We start from the raw sequence: 17,963 nt of genomic DNA, 5'->3' as shown, positions 1-17,963 counted from the left end.
GATAGGGGATCAAATACTTATTTGACTCATTAAAATGCAAATCAATTTATAACTTTTTTGAAATGCATTTTATGGATTTTTTGTTGTTGTTGTTATTCTGTCTCTCAATGTTCAAATAAACCATTTCTTTGTCAGTGGGCAAACATACAAGCAGGGGATCAAATGATTTTTTTTCTCCTCTGTATATCCTATTTATCCTAATTGTCTGAGGCCTCAAGTGGGCCCCAACTGCCCTTGCACTTAATTTTGTTTACCTTGATGCAAAAGTACTTTGTTGAGAAGTGAAGACCACACTGAAATCACTGGAATTCTAGTATATGAACTTTACAGTAGAACTTCTTAAAGGCACAGTAGACCACATAAATGTTTAATTCCATGGGTCAATGAAAGCGTGGGAAATGGTGGTAGAAAACTAAATATGGCTATTTTGACGAAGAAAAAACCTTATTAACATTATAAGTGGACCTCGGGGCCAAAAATTCAAAAAAGTATAATATGACCCCCTTTAACCCAGTCTGTGTCACGTGACTCGACATCTCTGGACTGGCCAGGATGAGAGCAGCCAGAAAATGGCGGATATTGAGGAGTTACGGGTAGGCGAAAGTGCAATGATAGCTGGCTACTTCTTTGCGTTTTTCACATTTTAAAAAAACATTTTGCAGTTACAGTTTATTACTCCATTTTATCTGTCGGTTTGCTACCCATGGGTTAGTTTTTTAATGGCCGATACTGAAACGTCCCATCACTCCGTTAGACGGATTGTGTTTAGCCTGTTAGCCACCAACCAGCTACTCTTTTAGCTCACGATCTGCTACACAAACATTGAAGACCAGCTTCAAAATGTCACTGCTTTTATTACCATCTTTTACTGCATGAAAACGCTGTATTATTATGCCTAACTGAACTGACGACTGCTCGCTGCAGGTAAAAAGTTTTTTACGTTTCAATTTCTTCACTGCTCGAATTGTTTTGGCTGGTCTTTTGTTAGCTAGCGTCCGACAGCAATTGACAATGTCTACATGTACCCTCAGATGTAGTTTGATTTATGACTTGTGTTTGCTAGGGTAAACGATATATAGACCAGTGTGTCCGTGAGTGTAAATATAAGTCAACATTTAATACTAAAATGGCAAGTAAACATTAAAGGGGGACACCTTAAAAATGTTGTTTACAAGCCAGCAAGTGGGTCGCCAGCAAACACGACGAACTTGTTCCCTGTCACAGTGAGCGTTTTCTCCCTCACATTTGTCTCAAAATAACAGCTTCGACTAACTTAGTGCATAGATCATCTTTCTAAAGTTGAATTGAATGCATTGCAGTTCAGCGCCAGCAGCAATACAATCAATAACAAATAGCCTGTGTGTTGGACACAGGAAAGTTAGACACCTGTTTTTGTGTGCTATTACTCTTACCGTCGTATGATTGATTCGTGTTGTCTTGTAAACTGTTCAGAAACATCCTGCTTAACTGTAAACTAAGCTTTTTTCTTCCAGCAGTTCAGTTAATTTCTCTCTAGATCAAAGTGAACATCTGTGTTTTGTCCTTTGTCATTCTCTTGATGTTCATCTAATTGGTCTTGGAATTATTCTCAACATTTTAGATGCATTTCGGTCAGTTGTTAAGGATTTTTAAAGAAAAAAGGATTAACACGTAAGAACAATCAAGCATGGACCATGTAATGAAGGGTCAGTTGAGATTTTCTTATTTCTCTGGGGTTTCTGGAATGGGTGTATTTGGGTGGGTTGTCACCTCACTTCACACATAATTATTGATTAATTAAGCTGCTTTCAAGTGACACCTTTTGGTTATTTAAAAATCTGTTGTAACTATATTCCACCAGTTTATGCCATGTTGATTATTAATGCACAGATTTAGATGTTTTTGGGAATTCTTATAATAAATGTAAAACTTGTCAGCATGGCATAGAGGGTGGTTTCTCTTACTAACTTGTGTTGAAAAATTAGCTTTTCATGTTTGGTATCTCAAAGTGTTTATTGCTTGTCTGGATTTGTTTTGTTTTGTATTTCAGAATATGGTATCAAGTTTCCGTGTCTCAGAGCTCCAGGTACTGTTAGGTTTTGCTGGAAGGAATAAGAGCGGTCGAAAGCATGAACTTTTGCTGAGGGCTTTGCATTTACTCAGGAGTGGTTGTAGTCCTGCTGTGCAGATCAAAATAAAGGAACTGTATCGTCGGAGATACCCACGGACATTTGATGGTCTTCAGGATTTGGTGGCTCTGAAGTCAAGCATTAAATCCTACTTTCAAATAGACAGCGGTGCCACGGTTGTGAGCTCAGATCTTCCTCTGCAAACCGGCCATTCAGACCTCCTGCAGCAGCACCTGGTGAGCTGCGATTCACCTGTGTTTCATGAGTCAAATCCCATGATGAATATGCAGCAGGCCACGCCACTTATGGCTCCCGTCCACCCGGATGTGCAGATGAAGTCCCTACCATTTTACGATGTGCTGGATGTCTTGATCAAACCGTCAAGTTTAGGTAATTTTATAAGATATATTTGGATTATTCAATGCTTGGTAAAATAGAAAAAAAAATATTTTATTTTATAATTTTTTTTTAAAGAAATTAATATTTTTATTCAGCAAGTCTGCATTAAGTGATCAAAAGTCTGAGTAAAATGTTATGAAAGTTTACGATTTCAGCTCTTTTCAACATTGAGAATAATAAGAAATCTTTCTTGAGCACCAAATCAGCATATCAGAATAATTTCCAAAGGATCACGTGACATTGAAGACTAGAGTCATGGCTGCTGAAAATGTTAAAATATATTATAATAGAAAACGGTTCAAAAACAGAACAAAAAAAGTTATTTTAAGTTGTAATATTTCACTTTTCATTTTTTGTAAGCTTGAGAGACTTATTTCAAAAACATTTTTTAAAAATCAATTCCAAACTTTTGAACGATAGTGTATGTGAACTAGGGCTGCAACTAACGATTATTTTGATAATCGATTAGTTGGCCGATTATTCTTTCGATTAATCGGATTAAAAAATATTGACAAAAAAAAACACTATTCCACATTCTGCCCAATGTCCTTCAGACAAACGTGACAACTGAATGCTATGAAAACATACAGTGCTTAATTTATTAGACCACTTATCATAATAAAGAGAAAACATATTTTAGAAATTTGTCAAATTTGTTTAAATTTAAAAATGTTATTGTCATTTATTGGACATAATAATAAAAAATGGCCTCATAACAGCTTGCATTCTTGCTGGTATTGTTTATGTACTTTTTGACTGCAATTGGGTATCGCGGAAAAAAAATACTCAAATAAAAAATACAAAAAAAAATAAGTGCTCTGGTTTTCTTTCATAGATAACAGCAATAATGATATTATAGCATTAAAAATAGCCTACTACTGTTACTAAAGAGCTTACACATATTGGAGTACTAACCAGTACAGAAAGCCGAAAAGTGATTTTGGTTATCACCAATACTGTTACTTTAGAGCAGCAGTGGCACAAACCTTACATAAACACATTGTTAAAAAACTTACATAAATTTGTTAAGCATTGTAAAAATTGAATATAGTTTAAACCTCTATTAAAATTAAAACAATAAAGATAATAATAAAGACGAATAAAAACACAAACTCAGTGTTAACCAACAGGTAAGAGTAATGTTCTGCAGGAACTACTTTGATCACAGTCACCTCGTCATTTCTTTATCCTGTAAAAGGCCGTTATGGAGCGTCTCATGTTTATATTCAGACAGACAATTACACGCTGTTATCCCTTTAAAGTTCCTACTCTCATAAAATATTCGCACTGCATGTTGACTTTTAAACCTTAAATTAACTTTCAACAACAGATAATTCATCACAATGGATATGTTTGCGCTGAAAAGCCTATTAATTGTCTCCCTCTCTACTGTGTTCTGTCCGTCTGACGCGCGTGCGCGCGCCCGCCGCGCCGGCGCTCATTCGGTATTTTAAACTTAACACAGACTGTCAGGACGGACCTTTATGCAAAAATGGAAATGCTCGCGTGAATTTGTGGCATTTATAGATAAGGATATGACCGTAAATTGACCGTTTTTGCGCTGAGGACGCACACGCATCTGTCAAAGCGCCTGACAGGGCAAGCCATTACTCTTATGCATTAACTTAAAGCTTAAAATAAAGAATTATCATGTTTTGGGCAGCTTGGATCACGTGCTTCTCCGGCAGAATCTCATTCTGTTTCCTCCACTATTTTTAGATGCATTTTGTCCATAGAAATTCAGTGCCGTAATTTGACTAACCAGCTGAAGTTGGACGTGCACTGTGGGCAGACCCGATTAATCGATAATGAGAATCGTTGTCGATGATTTTCATAATCGATAATAATCGATTTTATCGATTAGTTGTTGCAGCCCTAATGTGAACTAGTTGCTAGCCCAACAACTGAGTTGTATGTGATTTCCTGTTTGCCTGTGTCTTCATTTTAAAACTATACACCACCTTTGACTGATTTGTGTTTTAAAGGGACCCATGCCGGTCAGAGGTTTCATCATGAAAAGTACTTCATATTTGCTTTGACTCCACAACAAGTGAGAGAAGTTTGCATTTCACGGTAAGAACTAAATGACTTAAATGTGACTTGGATAATGTAACTTGTATCATTCTCCTTGTCTGATTTGGTTCTTTGTTTTTGTTACACTTTTGCATAGGGACTTTCTTCCAGGTGGAAGAAGGGACTACATGGTTCAAATTCAACTGCGGTAAGAGCCAACTCAGTGTGTTGCTTTGCCAATACTGTCATTTGTGTATCTGTCTCAGCTGTGTGTACAGAGATGTTGTCACCATATTCCCAATTTTAGACTCTTAAATTTGTTTTGTTTTTATTCTAGGTTTTGTTTAGCAGAGACCAACTGTCCACAAGAGGACAATTATCCAAACAGCCTCTGCATCAAAGTCAATGGGAAGCTCTTTCCCCTCCCTGTATGTAGTTCTGTTGTAATTAACCTTCATTAAGCCCACATTTAATGTTTTTCTTATAATAGTTCTTATATATATAAGTTGTTAGAACAAAGTCCTATGTAATTAGTCTTATTTAGAGCCATACTCTGGTCAGTTTCTTGTGGGAAGTTCATGCAGGATGTTCTTTTGTTCAACAGAGCATAGAGATCTTATTTTAAATGCTGACCTGTTTCTAATTAACATGATCTCAAAACAATACTGGATAATTACATGGTCAATATTTACAAATTGATGCAGACTAAATCCTTTAATAAGCTGATTACATAAATCATTGATTAAAATGTTCTCAATCCTTGCCCCAAAACATAGAGATTACTGATGTATTGCATAATTTGTTAGTTGAACAGGAGCATTGCTTATTGCAGATGACTTGACAGATGACAGTAATATTTGTAATAATCTGTACGTTTGTTCAAACAAAGATTTAATGGCAGTTGCTCATGTTTTTAAAGGGATGAAAATTGCTATCATACTAAAACCATTTTTTCTGAGATATTATGACTTAGAATGACTACATTTATTGGAAAAAAAAAAAATTGTAACAACGTAAAAGTCATTAGTCACTTTTGATCAGTTTAATGCTAAATAAATGTTTCTTTAAACAAAAAACTGTCCCAAAACCTTCATATAGTTGCTGTATGTATATAATTGCTGATCTCATATGGTTTATCACACAGGGCTATGCACCGCCTCCTAAGAATGGTGTGGAGCAAAAAAGACCCGGCAGACCACTGAACATCACGTCGTTGGTCAGGTTGTCATCCGCTGTACCCAATCAGATAGTAGTCACGTGGGCACCTGAAATAGGAAAGGTATGTGAAGTCCCTGTATACCTGTTACTTCATCTATTCAGATTTCAACACTGCTTCAGCCTTTTCTATATACTAAGCATTTGTATGTACTTCCTTCTTGTTTTCTTCAGACATACTCCATGTCAGTTTACTTGGTGCGGCAGCTGACCTCTCCACTGTTGCTACAAAGATTAAAAATGAAGGGGATCAGAAACCCTGACCATTCCAGGGCTTTAAGTAAGGCAACACTTCCCTCTTTGATGATAAAGGAGGAAAAAAAGATACCCATGAAATCTTAATAGTAAATATAAATATGATTAATCAGTCTCGACAGTTCTCTGGTCTTGTTCTATTTGTTGTCGTTTACTAAATCCACCCTCTCTTCACTATTGTAACAGTTAAAGAAAAACTCACCGCAGACCCTGACAGTGAAATCGCCACAACTAGTTTACGAGTCTCACTCATGTGCCCAGTAAGATACAGCTGACTCATGAATGTCTGTTTAAATAACAGTTTTTAGTTTTTGTTTAGTGTGCTGATGTAATATGGAAAAAAATATTACATCATTAAATATTACCCCCCCAAATCCTCTTTTCATATAGCTTGGCAAGATGCGTCTTACGGTGCCCTGCCGAGCTGTCACCTGTTCTCACCTGCAGTGCTTTGATGCTGCTCTATACCTGCAAATGAATGAGAAGAAGCCCACCTGGATCTGTCCTGTCTGTGACAAAAAAGCCACTTATGAGAGTCTGATTATTGATGGGTGAGATTATTTTCACTGATGTGGAACTGATGTGGTGAGAAACATTAACCACAGTAAATTGTTTTGCATTTATTGAGAGATTCATTTGCATTGAGTAAACTAGGCACTCTCTACTTGTCAGGCTCTTCATGGAAATACTCAACGACTGCACAGATGTTGATGAAATCAAGTTTCAAGAGGATGGGACATGGTGTCCAATGAGACCAAAGAAGGAGACGTTGAAAGTGTCATCTCCATGTATCCAAAAAATTGATTGTAAGGTTCATTGTCCTTGGAAAGTGTGTGAGCACTAGGTTCTAACTGATTGTGTATAGGATTTGATGCAGTTTTAAAGTGATTCATGACCTCTCAGGCGCTGTCCCAGTGCGGCAAAGTGCAGTGGTGCCACCCTCAGAAACCAGCAGCACGAAAAAAGGAGACGTAATCGACCTCACGCTAGAGAGCTCATCTGATGATGAAGAGGACGATGATCCTCCTCTGAAAAAGCGCTGTGTCTACATGTCAAAGGCTGAGGAAATGCACAATGCAGGGTTTGTTTATTAATTCTATAGAAATCAGACCAGACATTCTGTGTACCGTTTCTTTATGGCTTGCCCTTTAGTGATCATATTTTGAATGAACCCTAAACTGTACAATAATCAAACTATCCATGGTGATGGGAAACCCTGAAATATTAGGAAATACTAAAAATGTAATATCCAGACTTGGAAAAAGTCCAAATTCATAAAAGCTTTTAAGAAAATTAATAAAACGCTGTTGCAAAATGTTTTATTTGCTTGAATTAATGATCTATTATTTATTTTTAAATCATTAACAAATGGGAAAAGGCATGGAAATTTAAATGTGAAAAGATGTTGGCACCCAGTAAGCATTAGAATTGCTATTATAGATACATTGGATAAAATGATCAAGAATTATTTATCTTCAAAACGTTGACCGCTTTGGAACCTGTTCATTGGTTTTCATATTTTCCTATTTCCTCTTGTAGGGTCCTGACTTATCAGCCATCAACAGTTCGGGTGCCAAATGTCCAGGCGCTAGACACATCATACCTGACCTCCTCGATAGCGGACTACTCCGTTCCATTCCACCATTCCACCTTATCCACTATTCCCACAGATATGCAAAGTATGTACTTGTCTAGCCTGCTATACCATCAAGTATGTTTTCCTTCATGATAAAGATTTAACATAAAGACTAATGTTTGTGTCTTTCCCAAAGGTCTTGATTTATTTTCTCTGATTCAAGGGGATCCACAGGTATATTCTTTCAAAGAAATATTGAGATTGCATGTATGTTCCATATTTCAATAGCCTGCACAGCTGTTTACCAGTAGTTTTCTTTGTTTCTTCAGCAGCATTACAGAGGCCCTATATTTTTAGACAACCTCTCCAGCAGCCTTCAGAGTGCCACCACCAGCAGCGGCCTGGTTTCCTCATCAGCTCCGTACGAGACGGCAACTCATAGCAGCAGCTCGAGTCACGAGACGGGTGTCATTACGGGAGGATCTTCAGGCCTATCAGACATTATTTCACTAGACTGAATCTTGGTGCACCTTTATTGGCCAGTCTCCAAAGCAGTCAAGTTGGCTAAGCGAAAAATATTTTCTACATTTAACTATGGACCTCAAAAATCATGTTTCGACAAGGACCCAGAAGGACTACTATGAAGATCTCTAAATGTTGTGGCTGGGTCAGCAACAGTGCTGTTTTAAGAGAAAGTAAACCCAAATCAAGCTGTTCTCCTTTCGAAACTGCCAGATACACAATGACTCTCATCCGTTAGCTATTTGGGTGGAGGAGCAGAACGAAACAAAAGGCATAAATGAGTGGACTAGAAAGCTCAGATGACTCTTAATATTGTGTACATTGTGTTTTGCATTGGCGGTTCTGCAATTGAAACGGCAGCAGGTTTTCAGCGGCAGCTCAGTTCATGTTGTCTCTTCAATATCAGCAGTGCAATTATTTTTTTAGTTGACTTCAGTTGCAGCAATAAAAAAACTGTATGTTGTATATTATAAAATGTTTACTTGTCTGATATCAAGGCAGAACGCATAAGCAAAGTTTTCCTTTTTTTTGGTCGGTGGTTATTTGCTCAAGAGCCATCAGATTCCCTTTTGCTGACGTGGTAAACTTATTTTCAATCTTTAATTTGATATGAAAGGTGTTTTTATCTCAACACACCTTAACATTGACCTCAAAAATTGTAATATGATCATTGTTAAAACAAGGAGTAATTTGTATAATTTCATGGTTCTTGGTCAGATAACAACCTGCAGGTGTAATGAAAATCAAGCCAAAATCACTTTTTTTTTAGGATTATGCAAATTTTGATATAGGATGGGGATCATTTTTTTTTTTTTTAGAAATCTGCTATTATTTCTAATGGTTATTTAATTGAGGTTTGAATTGATCTCATTTATCTTACTGGATTATGAGCCATACAACATACTGTCATTTTGACTGTGTCTGAAGGCATGTACGAGGCTGTTTATTTCTTTTAGAAGTTCCCCTTGTTACATGTGTACTATTTTGAGTTGGATGTAAAAAAACAAAGATGTGCTGTAAATGTTGATACAGTGCTTTTATTGTCCCTCCCAGTCAGGGTTGAGGTTTTGAATTGACATAGCTCTCCATTGATAATGGCACAAGTAATGTTGTTGAGAATCTTGAATTCTTTGCCAAAAGGAGGGTTCATGATGATGCATATACATCCTAAGACATGTAAACCAATACACATTACACAGTGATTATAGCAATATTTCATATCCATCTGGAAAAATATATTTTTTAACTTGAATTATGCCCAGATTGCTGTGTTGTATTGGCTTTAGTTTATATATGGACACATCCACACAGGTTTAACGTGCTCAGATTTTATTTGCTGCCAGATTGTGCAGCTTTGAATATTTAAATTAAGCTCTGATGATTTGCTGTGTAAACGTTATGCCATACACTTCAGAGTCATCACGTTAACATTGTAAGATTAATAGCTTCTATCACCATGTACAATTCAGTAGAAATTTATAGTTTGTCCAGGAAGTTGTCTAGTGCTTGGATGCCCTCCTTCAGACCTTTGCGTTTACGGGTCTCAGCCACAATTTGGCTAGGTTTGCTGTTTACATCATATGGATCACCTGGCAAAATCTGCCAGTGGTCAAACACACACTGAGGGAAGGCCTGTCCGCCAGTGTTAGACCTTAGGTCTGCTGTGAAACCTGTCCAGAAACAAACGCAAGCAAATTATAGGCAACAAAGACATCCACAATATATTAATATAGAAATGTATAACATTTTGGGTCACAATTTGTTTTAACTCCAACAACAAATGTATTTATTTTTCAGTATAAAAATGTCCTATTGCTGTCGTTTGCGCTACCATCAAATCTGGAATATTAACTCACCAAAAGATTCATTTACAGGTAGGTATGCCTTCACAACAAATATAGGTGTCCCAGCCACTTGGGACTCCTCAAACACATGGCCTCTTTTTCTGTTCAGCACACCATAGATGCCACCAACCACCTGCTCCGGGCACTGAAGGAGAGAAGGGAAATATATTAACATAATCAAGATTACACTCTCATTTTTCTGTTCCAGCAATCCACCACGTGTACCTGAATCTCAACCAGGTAAATGGGCTCCATGAGCCTTGGCTGTGCAGTGAGCACAGAAGCGTACAGAACTCTGCGGGCTGTGGGAATGATCTGGCCGCCACCTCTATGAATGGCATCAGCGTGAAGAGTGACATCATGAATGTCAAATCGGACTGCCCGCATGTTCTCTTCACAGAGTGCACCCTGGTAAAGTAACACAAAATAGCATCTCATTACTGTGTAGGAAAGACAAAGCATAAATCCTTAATCCTTATAAGTCTTTACTCACTTCTTTGGTTGCCCACTGAAAACCAGCCACTACGCTGTCCTTTATCTCATTCAGATACTGAACTCCCTTTGTGATATCCACAAGAATGTTGGGCCCTGTGCCATCTGGTCCAAAGCACCAAATCTTACGGGCCTCAGCGACCTCCCACTCATATTTCTCAGCCAGGTAGCGAGCTCTCAGTTTGAGCTCCTGCCGAGCGCTCACATCACCCTTATCGATGTCCTCGGCCAGGCCATCTGGGAAGGGCCGAGATTTCATATACAGGCGATTGTGCTTGTTGGGAGACTTGGATAAGCAAACCTGGTCTGATTCATCACTGACAGTTTCACGATATGACACAACTGGGTCTGATTTCTGCAAAAAATGGCCTCAAGCTGTTAGTGGAAAAACATTAAAAATATCTGTAACCTCATCAGTATTATCATCCAAGCACTACCTTCAAAGGGATGCAGGCATGATCTTCCTCAAGGTCTTTTAGGCAAATCTCCAGATGAAGCTCTCCAGCACCTGCCACGATGTGCTCACCAGACTCTTCGATGATACACTAGGAGAAGAAACTAGTGTTTGTTTTTGTAAAGACTGAATTTTGTTTATACCATCTTATTACCTAGCTAAGACATTCACCTGAACCATAGGATCTGACTTGGCCAGACGTTTAAGGCCCTCCACCAGCTTTGGCAGATCAGCTGGGTTCTTGGCCTCCACAGCAACTCTCACCACAGGACTAACGCTGAACTTCATAACACGCATGTTGTGAGCATTTTCAAAAGTGGAAATGGTGCCAGTCTTCACCAGGAACTGATCAACCCCAACCAAACCAACAATGTTCCCACATGGCACATCTTCAATGGGTTCTACGTAACGACCCATCATCAAGATAGTTCTGAGGAGGACATAGCATGATGTTAATAAGGGCAATGATCATCAAATCAGTTGAGGATGTATGCGTGATTGACAGCAGCAAACCTTTGGATTGGCTTTATGTACAAGTCCTCCTTTTTTCCTGGTGTGAAGTTTGGGCCCATGATGCGTACCTTCTGCCCTGTAGAAACAACACCAGAAAAGACACGACCAAAGGCATAGAATCTACCCTTGTCGGTGGTTGGCACCATCTTGGAGATGTACATCATGAGAGGAGCTTTAGGATCACAGTTCTTTACACCTGGAAAGTCAAGGGTGGAATGTGAAAAAGCTGGCAAAAAGGGATCTCCCTGAAGTGTCAAAACACCTCGCAATGTTGAGACTCACCCATGGCGGCCTCATCATCTCCAGGACCCTCGTAAAGCAGTTCACAGCGGTACCTTTGGGCAGTGACTGGAGAAGGAAGATGGATGGTGATCATCTGGAGCAAAGCATCACCTGCAGGCAACCAGCGGCGCATCACAGCCTGGAAGCATGGAAACAGACGTGTCAACAACGACAACAGTAGAATTAGGGTGAAGATTCTCAAAAGTTTAGTTCTTTAGTTATACCTTAAGAAGAGGTTTTCCTTCTTTTTCTTTGTCTTCTGCATCAAGTTTTACTTCAAGCTTCTCAATCAGTTTCTGGGTCTCTTCCTTTTTGAAATTCATAATGGCATCAAAAACCTGTGGAAAGAGTTCAAATGAGAGAGGGATTGTAAATAAGTCGTAGTAGTGAAAGATGAGTGTGTTTAACACCCATTTAAACTCAAACCTTAAAGATTGGATCCAAGACAAGCTGACAGAAGGTACGAGGAAGCTTCTTTCCATCTGCATTGGTTGCTGATTTGCTGAATTTTCCACAGGAGGGATCAAAGTACCTGAAAAAGATTGCTTTGAGTTAAAGAATATTTTATATATACAAACATTTTATTCTGGAAATCACTCCGGTGCTCCAGTGTCCCCTTTATAAGAAGACGCTTACTTATCTCCCCAAAGCTTTTTCATCATCTCCTCCACTTTCTTAGCCCGTTCTGCTGGTGGAAGGTCTGCTTTTTTCTTATCTCCCTTGGCAGCAAACTTGGCCACGTACATCTCAGCAAACTGCTTCAGAGTAAAAGCCCAGCCATGGAGGCCTGATCCAAATCCCACAGTCCCAACCACAGGATCCACCTAAGGTAACCCCCAAATCAGTAAGCAACATATACATAAAAGCAAACATTTTACTAATAAATTTGTCTTATCAGTCTCAACTGCTACGTACCATAATGTTTCCCATTGGTCCATGCTCTCCTTCTCCGTAGGTTGAAATGATGACATTAACATTCTCCACAATCCTCTGGAAGGTTTGGAAAAGCTCATCAGGTTCCAGCTGCAACTCAAGGAGGGCACGATCCATCTTGTTCATCATCAAGACAGGCTTGATGCGCTCTGCAATGGCTTGTCTCAAGACAGTCTCAGTCTGCACACATACACCTGTGGAACAATTCAAATATTTACTATTTAAACTCACTTTTTGGTCAGACATTGAAATCTCACCATTAAGTGATGAAACCATTTGTGTGGTGAATGCTTTAATGTTGTTGAATGTTTTCATGGCATTTCAGAGGACTGCCTTAATTAGAGAAACAGACGTGTGAACTTGATATCTCAAATAAATTGGCCTTACCTGATACGCAGTCTACCACTACAAGGGCACCATCTGTAACTCTAAGAGCTGCTGTCACCTCAGAGGAGAAGTCAACATGTCCCGGTGAGTCAATCAGGTTGATCAGGAAGCCAGAACCATCCTTGCACTGCTTAATGAAGGCTGAGTCATTCTCACTGAGCTCATAATATAGAGAGATGGCCCTGTAAGGGATACATATATGTAGAGGGTTTCAAATGTTTGTCAGAAATGTCATTTTGGTATTTCCTAGGTAAATGTAAATGAACACTGGAGCTAGTTGTTAGAAGGTCCGTATCTCAATAACTGTAAAATTTTAAATCAACCGTTCACAAATGTGTGTTGACTCTACTTATGGTTTTGTATGTTTAATTCATGACTGTGCTAAAAAGCCTATAATATACTGTTTAATGGCAGGTTCTATTGTGACAACTTACCCCATACACCTTTCTACAAAAATATGTTTCTTTTCTTTCTTTTTTTTAAAGAAATTAATACTTTATGAGGACATATTACATAAAATTAACTAAATTAATTATAATAAACTCAGTTCCTTTAAACTTTCTATTCATCAAAGAATCCTGGAAAAAAAAATTCCACAAAAACAAATTAAGCAGCACAACATTGATAATAATAATAAATGTTCCTTAAGCACCTCATCAGCATATTAGAATGATTTCTCAAGGATCATGTGATGCTGAACACTAGAGGAGTGGCTAAATTCACACTTTTTAAACATGAATACCTACGTTGACTTAATGGTGATACATCTCTCCTGTTCGTCTTTTCTGGTGTCAGTAAATCTGGTCTCTCCTGCACGTGCAGAAGCAATAATACCGGCTTTGCACACCAAGGAATCAGTGAGAGTAGATTTGCCATGGTCCACATGGGCGATCACAGACATGTTCCTGATATTGGACTTTTTGTCCATGATCTCCCGAATCTGTTCTACCGTGAAGTTCACCTGAGGGACAAAGACAAGTTTATCAAGTGTTGATTGTGGAGTAAATATGATTGAGTGTTTGTGTGTGGGGGACAATATGTGATGTCAAAACAAATGAATGCCTCAGTCTTGTGTATGTGGTTTAAAGGATGGGAACTACAAAATCAAATGTGACAGTCTAAGCTCGTGCCTTTGATTCCTCAATAGAAGCTAAATATTGTTTTTGTGTGTGTGTTTCATTAAATTCACAGTAAAAAAAAAAAAATACAATTGTCAGCTTAAATATAATGTAAAAGAAACAGTTAATTATTAAATCATTAAATTATATAATGTTAATATACCAAACTATTTGAGGTATTTAAATCCTTTTTACTGTAAAATATGCAAATAAAACCACAGATTTAGCTATGTAAGCCCACATGATAAGCCCACATGGCCAAAAATAACAAAGCATAGAAACACAGGCCCTATTTACACGTCATCATACTATAACATATTGCAACATAAAATAATAATATTACCGGTACAAATTAGCCTAAATAAAATCCAAACAAACGTGATAGTTCAATGTGGAATCCAGGGAATGTCTCTTTACCCGTAAATTATTAATTCTTTTTCAATTTGTTTCAAAATGTTGTTTTTTTTTTTTTTTTTAATACAGGCTAATATATTTAAAAATAACTGTTTTTAACTGTATGTGGTCAAGCAACTTCTTAAAACATTTTACTAACATTGTACTGTGCACCACGCTTACAAACGGTAAGTATTGATTTCATTAACGCTTTCTAAATCTGCGCTGAAGTACGGCCTGTACCATGAGTGCGCAGTTTCTGGGGAGCCGCTGTGTGCCGCAGTCTCCTCGGCCAGGCGCTGCCAGCCATACATTCAGCTAATGACAAGCTCGTGTAGGCTGATGACAGAGTTGGGTTGTTTCGCCCCTCAAAAACAATAACACAGCGGCCCCGTCATTATAATAACCCTATTTGCGTCCAGCACCCCTCCATAATCATGGCTCGCTCGCTCTCCGCTCATGAAACTTTAATGCGCGCACAGGGAAGAACAGTGGGCGTAAACGCGCTATTTATAACGGGGTAACGTTATTCCAGCGTGCGTGCGTTCACTTTGCTGGGCCATATCCCCAAAATAACGCAGCTAACTTTCACTCAAAAACAAAGATCGAGCCGCATGCGGTTGTGCTTTACATTTATGCGTAGTATAACTGTTACAAGACGAACTTGCTGAAATCGCGACTTATCCATTTCGATCTCGTACCGAATAAAAAGACGTATATTTGAATGCGCCATTCTCTTTCCTGAACATTTTATAATAAAGACAGACATCAATTAGCTAAATGTTCCGCGTATAATTCAAGTTCAAGGTTGACACAAATGCGAGAATCTTCTAAGCAGGTTGTCATTACGTCATTGACATTAGAATAAAACTAGATTATATAGGCTAAATGACTGGAGAAATGCGTACTAAATGTACGCATATGTTTTAATATAGCACTTTGGTCTTTTTTAATGCAGCCTGGTGAACTGACACAGTGAAATATCGTACCATTTTGGCGACTGGCTCCCAAGTCTAGGACGGCCTCTTGCTGCGGCCGCTGCTCCTCTCCGCTGAGGACCTGAGGAAAGAGAGAGACTGGGACCTAGACTCTTGGTTTATGCTGCGACAGAAAGCTCTGCGGAGTCATGTGAAACGAGTCATATGGACCTAGATGACCCTAGTACTGGATAGACCAGTGAAGGCATTTGGATTTGCATTCTGCACTAGCCTGTGTGTGACCGCAGAGATAACGGAGCATTTACATAAGCAAACATGGCACCATCATCATCATCATCATCATAGAAATTATGGCATTTGAAAATAAAGATGATCACTAAATGTTCTAGGCTCTGGTGAGATTTTTTATTTTTATATTATTAGGTAATTGTGCTATTTTTTTGTCACATGTAGCTACATAAAGAAGTCGTTTGATATTTTTACATAGTTTTCCAGATTTTCAGTAGGTCATGTTAGTAGCTAGCAACACTGGGGGGGAAAATCTGACTTCTGCATTTATTACATGTGTGATGTGCAAAATATGGTTCTTTTTTTCAGCGCAGCAAAGTTTTTTGTCTGTTGTATTATATGGAGAATGGAGAAAATCATTTTAAAAGCATTCTGTAGTCTTCATTTTAAGTGAATGCTAGATGTGTTACTATTTATAAAAATTGTTCTTACATGCTGATGTTGACCCATAGCTATTGGGTGATAAGCATAGAAAAACTTTTTTTAAAAATGCAGAAGATTGCATACAACAGGTTAAAACTGAACACATAGAGATATTTCATTAAAAAAAATTATTAATTAACTTTTACACCCTACTTTGTTCAATTTCCTGTCTTTTAGATATCTCCGTGGACATTTTTCATGTTTTAGACTAATGCATCCCAAACAGCAGATGGCGCTGCATCACTTATCGTTTGTTTAGACTCGGTGGAGGGAAGGTTCGAATCAGATGAGGAAGGTCCTGCCAGCAGCCAGAGAGAGGCTTTGGTACTGATTCAGAAATACAGTAACTTAGATATGAAAGATTAAGTACCATTTGACTGCCTCTGTTTCCAGACTTTGTCATGTCTGTCGTTCCCTGTTTAATTGATAGATGGAGTGAGGAGAATAACTGCATCATTTCGACCTGGAAGGTACTGTTGCAAAACTATTATTTTATCGATTAACGCGTTACAGTATTATTAGTCTTGACGCAGAAACACTCATGTGCCGTTACCGTTTCAGCAAAATGAACGAGGCCTCGAACCAAATCAGAATCTTCTGAAGCGGTGCTGTTCGGAAAGCCGCAAACTGCTGCAGAAAATTCAAGGTATTTTCATGCGTTACTTTTTATGGCTGAAAGTAAGGTGCTATTAGAAGCTCTTATTCAATGTATATTAGAAGCTCATAACCATATTGTGTTTACACAGGAATACCAGCAGCTACTGAACGACTCGCGCTTGAAATGACAGTTGCATATAATACTTTTTTATTCTCGTTGAGTTTCTCCAACGCAAGTGAAGTAGAGGAGAGTCTCAAACAAAGTTTATTAAGAGGTAAATAACATCATGTCTCATTTTTAATTATTAATGTATACAGCATTTTCTATGTGTTTTATGTTTCGCCTGCCTTTCTGTTTTTCTGTAGCTTTAGGGGCTGCTGGATCTCAGGTATCCGGTTCTGATACCATTCAGTTGTGGGAGGCTGTTCTGCACACTTTTGGCTCCTCAGTCTGTCAATATGTCCACAAGCTTCTGCTGATCCAGTGGATGCTGTGGCTCATGCAGTGCCAGTTAGAGAGAGTTCTCACTCTACTGATGCAAACTGATCACAAGGTATTGATTTTTTACAATTCTTGTAAAAAATAATTTTAAGAATCATTAGGTCCCCCTTGGGCATTTGCTGAAGCCTCCTAGTGGTCCACAGCCCTCTGGTTGAGAACCATTGTTTTATACCTCATTTATAAGCATACACTATTTTATGGCAAATATAAACATAATTACTGTAAAATACTGATCAGTTTTTATTACTTGTTATGTTTATGGTACATCTGTTTATTTCTGAAAGCACATGAATAACGTAGGCTTTTCCCCAGATTTCAAAATCTCAAACTCTGCCACAGAGGACTTGTATCTGTGAAAATGCTCTCGATTACTCGCGTAACCTCGGTTCCCCGAAATGAGGGAACGAGACATTGCTATGGGAAATACCTTTTTCTCGAATACTACTGAAGCCTTATTGAATCACGCCATTGAAACTGGCCAATGGCGTTCAAGCGCGCGAAATATGAGTGGGCATCCAATAATCTTCCCACCCCTATGCAGAACGCTGGATGCCTGGCAATCTTCAAGCAACAACTGAAAACTCATCACTTTCGGCAGTACTTGACTTCATCCTAAACTCAAAAAAAAAAAAAAAAGCATTCTTTTTTTTTTTTTTTTCTTATTGCCGTGTCACCGAGCTTAGGCATCCCACTCTAAATAAGGCAGTGCTT

At 38.4% G+C, this 17,963-nt stretch overlaps 3 protein-coding genes across 15 annotated transcripts in view; 2 read left to right on the top strand and 1 right to left on the bottom strand.

Annotated features, from left to right (window-relative positions):
* The first annotated feature begins 512 nt into the window (after nt 1–512).
* LOC306870878 (E3 SUMO-protein ligase PIAS2-like) lies at nt 513–9,350 on the top strand. 7 transcript variants are annotated; one of them, XM_079418375.1, is made up of 15 exons: nt 513–593; nt 1,601–1,685; nt 2,030–2,498; nt 4,493–4,580; nt 4,678–4,728; nt 4,858–4,948; nt 5,665–5,799; nt 5,910–6,015; nt 6,177–6,250; nt 6,381–6,541; nt 6,663–6,796; nt 6,894–7,071; nt 7,530–7,669; nt 7,763–7,800; nt 7,896–9,350. In XM_079418375.1, the coding sequence occupies exons 3-15, from the start codon at nt 2,033–2,035 to the stop codon at nt 8,082–8,084; spliced, it is 1,851 nt and encodes a 616-aa protein (XP_079274501.1). In that variant the 5' UTR covers nt 513–593; nt 1,601–1,685; nt 2,030–2,032; the 3' UTR covers nt 8,085–9,350. The 7 variants fall into 7 exon arrangements, with proteins under 7 accessions (XP_079274501.1, XP_079274503.1, XP_079274504.1 ...); XM_079418377.1 differs by having other exon boundaries at nt 7,899–9,338; XM_079418374.1 differs by having other exon boundaries at nt 546–924; nt 7,896–9,348.
* On the bottom strand, nt 9,102–16,384 carry LOC306870876 (elongation factor 2-like). 3 transcript variants are annotated; one of them, XM_079418370.1, is made up of 16 exons: nt 16,307–16,384; nt 15,494–15,563; nt 13,740–13,954; nt 12,994–13,175; nt 12,589–12,800; nt 12,310–12,497; nt 12,100–12,205; nt 11,898–12,011; nt 11,674–11,812; nt 11,392–11,587; nt 11,050–11,308; nt 10,862–10,969; nt 10,426–10,779; nt 10,158–10,340; nt 9,945–10,077; nt 9,102–9,758 (listed from the first exon to the last, which is right to left on the bottom strand). In XM_079418370.1, exons 2-16 carry the CDS (start codon nt 15,494–15,496, stop codon nt 9,565–9,567), a joined length of 2,586 nt encoding a protein of 861 aa, XP_079274496.1. In that variant the 5' UTR covers nt 15,497–15,563; nt 16,307–16,384; the 3' UTR covers nt 9,102–9,564. The 3 variants fall into 3 exon arrangements, with proteins under 3 accessions (XP_079274496.1, XP_079274494.1, XP_079274495.1); XM_079418368.1 differs by lacking the exon at nt 16,307–16,384 and having other exon boundaries at nt 15,494–15,753; XM_079418369.1 differs by lacking the exons at nt 15,494–15,563; nt 16,307–16,384 and adding an exon at nt 14,748–14,987.
* Nucleotides 15,022–17,963, top strand: part of LOC306870879 (Fanconi anemia group G protein homolog) — a 16,109-nt gene continuing 13,167 nt past the window's right edge. The window contains exons 1-7 of one of the 5 annotated variants that reach the window (XM_079418382.1): nt 15,022–15,342; nt 15,463–15,837; nt 16,361–16,477; nt 16,584–16,623; nt 16,715–16,799; nt 16,900–17,025; nt 17,117–17,304. In XM_079418382.1, coding sequence (XP_079274508.1) covers nt 16,935–17,025; nt 17,117–17,304 — 279 coding nt within the window. In that variant the 5' untranslated portion in view covers nt 15,022–15,342; nt 15,463–15,837; nt 16,361–16,477; ... (1 more) ...; nt 16,715–16,799; nt 16,900–16,934. Of the gene's footprint in view, nt 15,838–16,360; nt 16,624–16,714; nt 16,800–16,899; nt 17,026–17,116; nt 17,305–17,963 lie in introns of those variants that run through there. The other 4 variants (XM_079418380.1, XM_079418379.1, XM_079418383.1 and 1 more) reach the window with 4 other exon arrangements.

Source organism: Barbus barbus (genome assembly GCF_936440315.1).
Source record: "Barbus barbus genome assembly, chromosome: 6".
Lineage (NCBI taxonomy): Eukaryota > Metazoa > Chordata > Actinopteri > Cypriniformes > Cyprinidae > Barbus > Barbus barbus.
This window is presented reverse-complemented; position numbering and strand designations above follow the sequence as displayed.